Raw genomic sequence first — 12894 nt, forward strand, 5'->3', positions numbered from 1 at the left:
ACAGAGTAGTTTGGGCAGAACTGTGCAATGTGACTACTCACACTTGGCAACGTGGGTAGCGAGTGATCATCCAAGTGGGCGCAGATACCACTGGAAAATGTCACTGCTGCAGTGAAGGTGGTGCCCTTTCTGCAAAGAAAGAGGCCTTTCCTCGCTTCAAGGGTGATATAAAAGCTAAAACATTTTTACAAGGATTAACTTTTTCCTTTTTTTTAACTAAAGAGAAAAAAAATGACTTCCAGGAAGATTCTTTACCAGCATTTTTACAGCATACAAAGTTTTCTGGTGGATTGGTAACTATTTCAGTGAAATGAGGAACATCAAAATTAAAATGAATTTGAAAATGGCCTTTAATCTGAATTGAGTTGATGGCTTGTTTTCTCCTATAGCTTACTTGTTTATTTTTTTGAAGTCACTCTTGTTAATTGTCCTGCAGCCATGGTATGTACCAGATAGCCAAGAAAGCTGACATGGGGAAGTTATATACAGCATCCTTGTGACCTTTTTGGAGTGAAGATACATATCTGTCCAATAAAGCCCAGGCCAAATGACAGTGACAGCTGCCTCGTGGCATTCAGTTTGAATTGAACAGGTTTGCTCACAAGTCTGGAGCAAGTATTTCATTACAGACTGTGCACCAAGAACAACATAAGCCCCCAAAAGTGAAACTTTCCCTCAGCAGCTATGGAAACTACCCTGGTGGACTGAGATGCACTTCAGAGGCTCCTCCTTATCTCCTTGCTTTGACTTTCCTGCAAGCTGTCAACCTCTGGTGGCATTTGCATGTTGGTGTAGTACTTGCACGGGAAGAAAACCTCACTTGATTTATCAGGAGCAATCCAAGGTGTTATGGGAACCGAGCACTCGAAAAACGAGGGGCGAAGAAGAATTTTTTTTCTGAGGAAAGGTCCGAAGTTGCCTGCATGGGAAGATGCTCTTCTCTCAGGGAAAGACCCCAAGTCATTGCTGAAACGGGGATTGCGTTATGTCAGCTTAAGCCTTATAATGAAAGGGATGACCAGTGCCCCTGACTTCTTGTGGGGACTGCCCGAGGTGCAGAAACTGAACCTCTCACGCAACCAGCTGGTGGCAATTCCTCCTTCACTGGGAAAACTGGACCGGCTCGTAGTGCTGAACTTGAGTGGCAACTGCCTCAAATGTCTGCCGAAGGAGATCGGGCTGCTGAGGAACCTGAAGGTCTTGTTTGTTAATATGAACTGCCTGACAGAAGTGCCAGCAGAGCTCAGCTTGTGCAGAAAGCTGGAAGTTTTGAGCCTCTCGCACAACTGCATCTCACAACTGCCTTCAAGCTTCACTGACCTGACAAGTTTAAAGAAACTGAACCTCAGTAACAATCGCTTTGTGCAGATTCCCCTCTGCATTTTTGCACTGAGGAGCTTAGACTTCTTGCACCTGGGGTCCAACAGGCTTGAAAGCGTTGCAGAGAGCATTCAGTATCTAGCCAATTTGCAAATCCTTATAGTAGAGAATAATAACATACGCACTCTGCCGCGGTCTCTCTGCTTCATCATGGCTCTGGAGCTACTAAATGTAGATTACAACTCCATACAGACTCTTCCGGATGACCTCTACCTGCTGCGCAGGCTGCCCCGCATTGCGTGGAACCCAATGGACAAAGGCCTCCACGTCTCCCACAACCCTCTGTCCCGACCCCTGCCTGAGCTCGTGGAGGGGGGACTGGATGTCCTCTTCAACTACCTCAGGGAGAAAAAGGAGCACCACTGAGTTTCTGCTGAGCTTGGGATTAAGCCTGTCATCACAACTCAGTCACGCCAGAGCGCTTTCCTCAGCAGTCACTTCCACTTCCTAACACTTGGATTTCCAAGACTATGGATGGCTTTAGTAATGGTTGGAAGAAAGCAAGTAAAGTATGATGGTCTGTTTAAATGCGTGAGGAGTAAGATTTTCTAAAACTACCTACCCCTGTAACCTTCAGTGTTGGAGTGTTTGTTTTCGGGGGGGACAAAAGAAAAAAAAAAAAAAGAAAAAAAAAGTGATAAAATGTTTGCTCTTCATTTGACAGAAACAAATTAAGGCAGACTGCTAGAAGTTCAGAAATGTATATTTGCCAGCTATCATGTTGGAGGAATATTAATATATATTGTATTTACTATGTATGATTACAGTTGCACTTTAACTCCTGCTCACTTCTTCATGTGCAGATGCCACTACATAAACAAACACTGCTTATCTAAGTGAATCTCAAGGAAAATGTTTAATTCACTTTCAGCAGTGAGTATATCCTGAGCTATATTAGCCCACGGACAGTATATTACCTGCCAGTTTAATATTATTTGTTGTTTACCCTGCAGCTGTGAGCTGGCCCTATAAATTACAGGTGAAGATGGCCAGCAGTGTGCTGGATTCAGCAGTGTGCTGAATTCCCCAGTTCTTTGGAAGAAGACCCCAACCTTTCCCAGAGTACCTAGTCCCTTGCCTGAAACACAGAGCCTTTTGCACGGAGCCTACAGGGGTGCCAGTAAGTGCATCAGGACCAGCAGGAAGCATCACCTACACCAAGGGGAGAAGTGAAAGTGGGTCCTTATTCCCTCAAACAAAGGCTGCCAGATGAAGTTGCTCGTTGCTAGATAACTGCACTCCTTTCCTTTTTGTGCTTCAGTGCATTTGGAGCCACGGAGTAATTTGACTCAGGAGGCCATATGTCTCCTAAAGGTGAAATATTTCTTTCAAGAAAAGCAGCAGCAAACCAGTCATCAGCTTAAGTAAGAGCTTCAAAAACAAATACTTATTTCTGTGATTTTTGGTAGCAGCCAGTAGCATAGAAGTCAGCTCGTATGTGATTTCTCATATTGATCTTCTGTGTATGTCCACCATCAAAGTTTCATCTAGTAATAAAGACGCAGTATGAAAGAGCTGTTAACAATTTATGCAACTTGATTTTTTTCTCACAACTCTGTTGAATCAACTCTGTTGAAATCAGTTGAGATAAATGCTTCTAATGGCAGCATAAAAGAGGAATGAGCCTGTAATTCTTGAACTAATTAAGAATATTCAAAGCCACTTTTAAAGTACTTCCTATTGTATGTCAGATCTCAGGAATCAATGTTTACTTTCTGAAATGTAATTGGCTCAGAATTATGGATGACTGTGGAAGATTGATCCTGCTTCTAGTGAGGCTAATGGACAGCTGCTGTCTGAGGGAAAAACTCTTCCATCAGCAGTGGTAGAAGTAGTCTGATAAGAGCAGACAATTATGTAATTCATAGACACATGCAAGTAAATGCAGCACCTTTGGGCATGCTAACGTTATCAGTGCAGTGCTGAACGCAGCCACGAAGAATCTGTGCTCACAGACTCTTCCTCTCTGGGGCTGCTCACTGATATTTTGTTATGTTGGATTGTTTTGTGTATCATTTTTTATCTTAATAGAGAATTTCAGTGTTGTGCCCAGGAATTGCGGTTTCCAAGTGTGCAGTCAAGGACAAATCTTATGTTTCTAGCAAAAGAGAAACCCTTTTGAAGGGCGCATTTGCTCAAGCATAAGAAAAACAAACAAAAAAACAAAGCAAATAAACACCAAAGAACAGTTATTTTGCAAGTTTTTCATTTAATATATGTTTCAGATGTTTTTTATCTAGCTTTGCATGCATTTATTTCACCTGTGCAATAGGATTTATAGCAAGTTCCAAGATTTTTAATGCACAATACATCGAATAAATTAATATGTGATTCAATTAGCAACAAGAAATAACCCTGCAATTATTTATAGAAATACCAACAGATAATTCTTGGAGGGGATTAGGCACAGATTATTAACTTTTCTAAATGCTCATTTCATATCCCTAAGTCTTGCATTCACGTAAACACTGTAGTCCCTCAGTAGCGCTTTGCAGGAAAATTAAATTCCTATGACATTAATCACCTGAAAAGACTTTCCACATATCAGTATCCAGGATTATATGACACCAGATAGCCTCCAATGTGCTCTGAATAGAAGGGGTATGCACAGTAATTTACATGGAAGATGTGAGCCTGGACTGTGTGTGTTCATTAGGACACCACTACCAAGGGTGAGCAGCAGTGCATGATTCAAGAAAATGGTCTCCCGACAGGGGATTAAAAGGCAAATTTGACAGAATCAAATGCATCTGGAAAAGCAGTTATAATATGAAGTGCAATAGCAATAATTTAAAATTCAATTATTCAATTGAATAATAATAACCTTTTACTCAAGCTAATAAACCTTTGCAAGCATACGAAACACATAAAAGTCTCTGCCTTTTTAAACAGAATAATAAAATTCATTGAATAAATGGTACTTTAATGTATAATTCAGATTTTAGCACTAAAAAGATAATTTCTACTGAACTGATTTAGTCTTTCATTTCTGAATTAAGCCCCTTATAAATAGGTTTCTTAGAGAAAATGATCTCACATGAGCAAAGGTACAGTTCTGAATTCTTACTGTAAATAGAAAAGTCTGTATATCATTGTTAATGTATAGAAATATGCAGAGGAGGCAAATAAACACGTATGTGTTTGCATCTGAGAGGGTGCAAGAGGCACAGGAGGGAGGCAGAAAGCCTGATGTCATACACTGGCTCTGGTTGTGAGTAGGGCATTAGCAAAGAGTTAGTGGATCTCAGCCTTGCCATCTGACACCAGCTGTACAGAGCGTGAGGAAAAAAAGGTGCTGAAATGCTGCAGGGGCTACAGTCATATCTCATAATATATGAAACCTATCATTTCTATGTGTATATTAAATGATATGATTTTTGGCTTAAAATCTGTCAGAGAACTATGTGCTGAACAGTGCACTTGTTTCCAGCACTCACTGAACTTTCCTCACCGTAGGTCTGACAGCAGTATAACTTTTGATGCGTTTATTGTTCTTGTTGATATTAGCAGTGGTGGTTTTCAAAGGAATGGAGAAAGCAGGATCCACTCATGGAAAAGGATGCTCTCATGGCAGCCTAACTTTTTGACAGCTGCTGCTCAGAGAAGCTCTCAAAGAGCTAAAGGTTAAAAAAATTCTTGGTATGGATGAAATGAAGGGCAAAGCAGAAGAATCAAGCAGAGAGAACAGAGTCAGGAACCAAATATTTGGAAAATGTATAATATGCAATGGGGCTATACAATTTGGTCCCCAGCTATCATCAAATATATTGATGGTACATTTGGTGAGGTGAAGAGCTTCTGTTTTTATTTTAATTTAAATGATTATTATTTTATCATTTTATTTTATTTTATTTTTTAATTTTTAATATATTTTTATTTTAAATCAAAAAAAAAAGCGCATTCTGTGAAAAGTTTAAGTCTAGTAAACATGGAAAATCTTTGAAAACTGGAAGGCTGCAGAATCTTGGATTAACACAAAAGTTTTGGCTTCAAACTTTGACTGAAATGAAAACATTTTAATCTGAAATGTTACTATAGTATCTCTCTGTAAGATAAAGCTGAAATGTGTTACACCTACTGCTCTACAGTTACTGGCCAAACATGCCACATGGGCAAACTCGCTCACGCCGCTTGTGAGTGACCTCCCAAAATACATTGCAAGGCCTCAGCAGCCCCATGAGGCATCACCAGGCATGTAAACTAGCCAGGAACACCAGCCTGTTATGCCAGCAAAGCAACAAGAGCCTGCAGAGACCAATTTCCAAGATGCGCTGGAGTGGCATTTCAAAACACAATCTTTCAGATTCCAGCTGAAGGCTCTTGAAATTCATATTAAAGATTCTGTGACTATTATTTTGGATTAAAAATATTTCTACATTTTTTTTCTGACTATATTTATATTTTTTTAAAATAAAAATTCCTCATTTTTTAATTAAAAAAAAAAAAAGCTAGACTGGTTTCTCAGCATTTTTATTATAAGAACATACATTCTGGAGTTCAGACATTTTAGGATATGAATGAATTGCTTTCCTGTTATTACACTGTAACTTCAGGAAACCATATTTTTTGGTTATTTTTGGTTAACATTTTAAAGAACTTTGCAATCGTTGTTTTACTGAATCAGGATGCATCTAAAAATAATACATTGATCCTGGAGAGTTGAACACATTCTTTACTTTGCTAGGCCAGCACATTACTCGAAAAAACATATCTACATAATAATTTTCACAAGTAGAAAAATCATTCATGGTCCAGCTTATTCCCTTAACCAAATAAAAAAAAAAAAAAAAAGGAACCTCACAGGTCATCAGGCTTTCCAGTATAACCACATGAAAGAGAAACAAAGAAGTCAAAGGAAATAAACTGATCATCTAGTCAGTACAAATTCACTGAATTACTAGAGTAAATTTCCTGCAGAGCCTTCGGACAGCAGATCTTCAATAATTCAGGGAGATTTTCACACCACTTTGCAGGGTTATATTAAATATAATTAACACAAAAATAAATATATGAAATATATATATACAATAATATGTAAAATATTAAGGAAATATGCACATTATTATGTAACGTATGCTTCCCCAATCCACGTGTGAGAGCTGAAGTCCTGAAACAATTACAGCCAAAGGAAAACTTGCATTGACTGTAAAAGTGCCTGCACTTATATAAGAATACATACATTTACCATTCTATATGCAGCAGAAACAGGATTTGAAAACTCAGTAGATGTTTAAATGCCTATGCGGCTTTAGATATATTGGGACAGGGATACACTTTAATACTCACACGTGGAGTAAGCCTGAAAATCCTTTTATAAAATTGCATAATCCTTCCTCTGTACAAGTAAGAGGCAGAATAATAATTATAAAAGATGAAAAAAAAAGACGCTGAAATGTCTCTGCTTTAGAAATGTATTAGGTTATCTGAACACCCTGAATATCCCAAGAGGAAATCAAATTCATATAAAGATTTTTTAAAAGTGGAAATTACATAAGAAATGTTTTTCTCCCTCCCAGCTATCCATAGGAAAGCAGAGTACTGACGTTATTAGTTTTAAATTCTTCTTTTATTTCCCCCCACCACCGATTTCATGCATTTATCTCTCTTGCAATAAAGGCCAACCAGCCTTCAAAAACCATCTCTTAGCACCGTCTCCTGCAGCACTCAGCCCAGCAGTACCAGCAGGGTCCCACACTGCTACGGCCACTGACCACACCAGATGACTGCAGGGTTTGGTGACAAAGCCTGAAATTTGTACTCCAGTGTATGTGGTGTCATGTCATGCATGGCTAAAAAGGTAGTTTCCAGTGAAGCAGGAAGTGTAGCAACAGATTTAGAAAAGGTCACTGCAAATTATACTGCCGCATAAGGGGAGTTTACCCAGGCAGACTGAAAAGAAGACCAAAGGGCAGAGCTCTACATTTTCCTGTGGCTCAGAGGAGTTTCAGATACCATCAATTTATTGATGAATACCCTGTTTTTAATTTTTGCTATGCAGGCATTAAAAAGAAAAATAGAATTCTTTTTGCCATTCGGATACAACTCTTCAAAGGAAATACATGTTGATCCCGTTTCTTCCTTACCTCCAACCTTTGCATCCTGGGTGCATTCACAGAAATAGCAAATTGCTTCTCGCCCCCTACAAAGTCAGTCCTGCTGGTTGTGGGTGGGTGTGAAAATGTGTCCAAGGCCTGATCTCTCACCCTCCGTGCAAGGAGGAGAGGATGGGGGAGGCTTGCAGGCTCCACAATCACCAGTCATAAGACGCGTAACTTATCCAAAATAGGCATCATGATCACCACACCAGCTTTATGCACCTCCTTAGCAGTTTAGGACAGTGGTTAGTCCCGGGACATGGTTTCTGTGGTCAAGAGAGAGAGATTTAGAAGTTTCTTTTGGGACAGCACTGAGAAAGCAACCTGGCTTAAGAGCCCCATGTTGTTCCAGGGTCTTTCCCTGCTGGCCAAAGGGAGCCCCAGGATATCTGCAGCCTAATTTAGACATCTGAAGTAAGGTCAGTGACGTTGTACAGTCACAATACAACTTGCCCTCCACTTGCCTCTGCAGCAAGTGCACTCAAGACCAGAAGTGGCGTCCTTTGACATAAGATAACATTCAGACTTGCTGAGGAGGAGTGGAAGATACGGCAGAGAAACACCAACATGCCAGCAATGCCCCATGCCAAGTGCTTTGAATGACAGAAAATCTTTTATCTCCCTCACTGTTAAAATGCTCTGCCTTGAAATGAGTTTAAACAAGACACATGTAAAAGAAGCCTCCGTACTTTTTAGAAATGGCATTGCAAAATCTGCTAAAAGAAATTACCGAGTGTACCATGGCAAATTGTCAGAGAAAGAATCCCTTCCACCTAGGAAACAAAGTTATTTTCTCTATCCTTTCTTTGCTTATTCTTTGTCCTTTTTGTTTTTAGAAATATAATGGAAGAAGTGTGTGTGTGTATAAATTTTTGTTTTGGCAAGTCTGTGCATGCATACTTATTTCCCCTACAGGGACAGCAGAGGTCCTAAATTGTTTGCCTGTGTGAGCAGGAAGGCCTCTCTGGCACAAACCAATGCAATGCCCTGTGAACAGCACCAGCCCTGGTGGGAGAGCTGAGGAATCCAGAACAACACCTGCACTTTGGAGAATTCATTCAGTGAGCTGTGATTTGCTTAAGATAACACCTTTCCATAGGCATTTCAGTGCCTGGTGGTCCCCCATGTCTTTCAGTACACTTACCTTCTCTTTCCAATTGGGAAATAACACTGTAAAGAAGAGATTGTAATGTGGTGTTTGCGTGTTCTGTCCACACACAAAAGAAGTTACAAAGATACTAAGGAACCTTGAAATTAATTCAGTAAAAACATCCCTCTGAGCCTGTGGGTGTGCCTGTTTGTGCGTGTTTGGAAGTATATGGGAGGTTTTTACAATGCTTTGTGATGCAGTATCTGAGGAATAAGTGTGAGCTGACTGAAAAATTGCATATTCCACTGCAAATAATATGCTGGTGATTTAGTATCAAAGCAGGACTTAAAATACATGTTGGTAAACTATGCTGGTTTTGAATTTTTTACATTAATTTTTCTGGATGTTTTTTAGTGTCAGATATGTCAACATTCCCAGGGACTTTTTATTAATCAATGTGGAGATTTAAAATACAGAAGAATTCTAGTTTTTTGTTTGTTTGGTTGGTTGGTTTTTTTATTGATGAATGATCAGGGAAGAAGATACAATCATTTTCTGCTCCTTAGTCAGTAAATGTTTGGTAGCTTTTGCTGTGAGCTATTTGTAATGCATTTTTTAGCACATCAAAAAAGAGTTTCAATTCTACACAGCCTAATCTTTCTAAGAAAATTTATAGAATTGATTCTAAACTGAATACATTAAAGTTCAGTTTAGCCTGAATGGTTGTAGAAGGGTCAAATGGAAAAGTTTAGAGAATTTGTACATCTAATTGTCTGGACTGCTCCTGGAGGCAAGAGGTGAAATGCAGCTGGTTCAAAATATGGTTCAAATTCAGAAGAACATAGATGGTTTTTGATCAAAAGTTGAAAATTTTACCTCTCCTTATATTAAGCCAGTGTTTCACAGACTTCTAGTCCAGCCTAGAAGGCAAACCTAAAGATGTTTATTTAGGTTGCTCTGGTCTAGATGGTTTCCTAGGGCTGATAGGACTGAAAGCAAATGAATGTTTGTAGTAAGACATCTTTGGTTTTGCAAAGCCCATATCAGGAATGGTTTTGATTTATTTCTCATTTTGCTCAAAATTATGAGTAGTTAAGATGTCTTAACTTCCTTGGACTGGCATGCAGATGCTAGAGTGTATAGGTGAGAAAATTTATTCAGCATGTCCAATCCTCCTGAGGACTAGCCTTAGGGGAAGATGTGGAAATTCACTAGGGACTCAGGGCTTCCTCTGGTGTTTCAGGTGTCCATTAGAGAGGCTGTTTAATGTCCTTTAGATAGGCTAATATGTTGCAAAGCAGTGACATTTCAAGACTTAGCCCTGAAGCTAATAGCTTTTCTGGGTAAGTCATTTTCACATTTACATCAATTTAGTGTAGTCTAGATTTGGATAAAGATAAGCACGGCTTTTCACTTGCCAGTGTTGCCAGGGTGATGAGCCACCAAACCGGGTTTTCTGCAACAATTCTCCTCTCTCTTCTACCCCCCAAACTAGTGGTTGGCTATTCTGAGCATGACCTTGTGTGCATATTCAACAGCAAATACACAGCAGAAACGCCCTACATTTGCCTTGCCACAGTTTGTACTAACAGTAGTTTATTTTAAAATGGAAGATAAATGAAGAATATAAAGGGAGGAGTGAAGAATTGCCAGTTTAAAGGCTAGTGCTACATGTGCAGTCACTTTCATGGGAAGCCAGGACAGTTTACAGTTTCTTCTGTACATCTATCTGTATTTTCACATTATTTCTCTTGCTTTTTCCTTTTCATTTGTCCTTCCTCTTTGTTTTATTATGCTGTCTCTATTCCATTGCTACCCACTCTTCTTCCTTTTTTTGTTTTGCCTTTTTGTTTCTTGTTAACAAGTTTCAACATTTTTAATTAATGTTGTCTGCTTGACTAATGCCAGTTCATCCCTCCTTCTCTGAAATTGTCCTCCAAAACAAGTTAATCATTAGCAGAGGCCTGTCTTGATCAACTGCATGGAGGTTCACTGAGCATAACAAAAGCAAAACAAAAAAAAATGCAAGTAGACTAAGTGAAAAATGGTTAACAAACCTCGGGAAGTAGTAAAGAGCCTGAAGAGCAGCATATACTTTCCACTCAGTGGCATTTTTCTGTGCCCCTGTAACTCATAAATCCTCAGTCTCCAGCATGATTCTAGATGGACATTTATTTTAACCAAATACTGAAGTGCTATTGCAAATATAAAAAATGTAGGAAAGTGTCTAGACACCACCATGGATGATCAAGAATTCCTGTCCTCACCTGGCTTATTCTCCAGAGGTCCCCTCCTGTTTCCAGTGAAGCTCTACATTAATTCACTACTTCTGTTACCTGTGCTTTGGACATGAGGGATTTCAGTCCCCCAGTGTCCTGTTGCTACAGAATGATTTAGAAACATATAAAAGCAGGAATAGATTCTCTTGGCCAGCCCCAGATTTTGCCATGTGCTGTAGATACTGAGATTTATGTCTAGTTCTCTATTTCTGCCCTAAAAATATGCCCGCCTCCCTCCCTTTCACCTGTGTGTAATACACTTCTAATCTCTGGTGTCAGTCCTTTACAAAGCAGGCTGCAGTCCTGAGGCTGGAGCAACGATGCGTAGACACAATTACACAGGGCAGGAACAATTACGCTGCTCACAGAGAGATACTCACTTTAACTTCAGGACAGGAAGAAGAAAGGTAGGATAAAGAAAGGGAAGGCAACAGGATCCAGCACAGAAGCACAGAATCTCTTGCCTGATTGGGACTGAGCTAGCTGATGTGAAGCTCAGCACTGCCCTGCCATGACTGTCAGGAGATTTAGGGGCTCTGCTCACATGGGGTGCTGCTCCTCCAAGCCTCACCTCCCACTGATTTCAGTGGGAACTGCAGGTATGCAGAGGTGAAAGAGGGATGAATTTGATGTACACAGGGCATTATGGTACAGGATAGGATAACAGCATAACAGTGTAATTTATCCACTAGTTCTAGGATGAATCAGGGTTGACCATAAGTTTGTTGCTTACTGCCAGGTGTCTGAAGGTGCAGCCTGCTTCATGGCAGGCAGTGATGCATCAGTTTTGCACTTAAAGGAAATATACAAAAAGTCTTCTGCCTCCAAGGAGAACCTCCTGTTTCAGGATCCATAAAATCTCAGAGGCAGATCTGAACTGACTGCTCACAATCCATTTTTAAGTCCCTTCTCAGCCCGTCACTGTAAAACATAAATCAAACCACTGTACAATATGACTGAACAAATGTAGTTGGAGTCTTATTACATAAAAGCAGGCAAACAGAATGACTAGAAGGGTATTTTAATACATTATAGTGGTTAGTTGGTAGTTTGATGTCAGATATATGAAATATTAAGCAAGATATAATAATCCCTCTAGTAATGTTAAAATGTTCACATTTTTAATCTAGAGATCTCACTGATGAGGCATGATTGTTCAACATCCTAGAAGGCAGCTTTCTAAATTATGCTATTCCCCATGGCAAGTGAAGGACAGATCACAGACTTAATGGAAGGAGCATTTTCGTTTTCCCTGGTGCACAGTGGGATTTACATTTCAGCCCTCCAGCAAACTGAGTTACTCGTGATACCTTCTAAATTAGTGCCACCTTATGAGTTTCACCCAGGATACTTCCTAAATTAACAAGTAATACATTTAGGAATCCCTGAAAGGCTTATTATCTCCTGTCTAATATATCATTTGCACTGTATATAATTTCTGACACACTGTGCCCACCCCTTCTTCTAGTGAAAGATTCCCATAGGTTAAATATGGCACCATCAATGCCCAATTCCGGCTTCCTATTATACTTCTGTACCTGCAGAGGAATTAAGGCTAACTGCAAAAGAATCGTTCCCCTGGCCTTTCAGTTTATGTGCTTTCATAGCTGCAGAATCACAGCAGAATTGCTGGCCCATTATGTTATCATTTCTATTTGATGGTATAAAAGTAAATGCTACATTCATAACCCCACCTGCAGATGAAAGAGAGCTGTCATTCCAAGGTTAGGGTATTTTTTTCTGCATCCTAAGCCCTCCTGGCTGGTTTTAGAAACCTACAGGGCTACAGTCATCTCTGAGCTGCTTGTCCACCTCTGTGTCACCACTCAGGACTGCAGCAGGAAGCAGCAGAGGGATCAGAAATGCTGATGTAACAGTTCCTGTTGGGAAGTAGCTGCTCATTAATATGCTCTCAGGCTGTCATGCTCTGAGATGATGGGCAAAGGTGTTTGCAAAGCTGGAAATCAAGAAATGCTCACCTCTTCAGCTTTGTTCACAGTAGGAATTTAAATCATCGCTGGCAAAACACATTAGCAGCTGGAACAGCTGG

At 39.9% G+C, this 12894-nt stretch overlaps 1 protein-coding gene across 1 annotated transcript; it reads left to right on the plus strand.

Annotated features, from left to right (window-relative positions):
• The first annotated feature begins 305 nt into the window (after nucleotides 1–305).
• LRRC30 (leucine rich repeat containing 30) lies at nucleotides 306–2903 on the plus strand. The gene has a single exon (XM_083826244.1). The coding sequence runs from the start codon at nucleotides 850–852 to the stop codon at nucleotides 1744–1746; it is 897 nt and encodes a 298-aa protein (XP_083682370.1). The 5' UTR covers nucleotides 306–849; the 3' UTR covers nucleotides 1747–2903.
• The last annotated feature ends 9991 nt before the right edge of the window (nucleotides 2904–12894 follow it).

The sequence above is a fragment of the Anser anser genome, assembly GCF_964211835.1.
Source record: "Anser anser genome assembly, chromosome: 2".
In the NCBI taxonomy this organism is placed as follows: Eukaryota; Metazoa; Chordata; class Aves; order Anseriformes; family Anatidae; genus Anser; species Anser anser.

Bases quoted from the DNA above. Each gene is read 5' to 3' on its own strand.
- LRRC30 (XM_083826244.1), top strand. From the start codon at position 850: ATGGGAACCGAGCACTCGAAAAACGAGGGGCGAAGAAGAATTTTTTTT.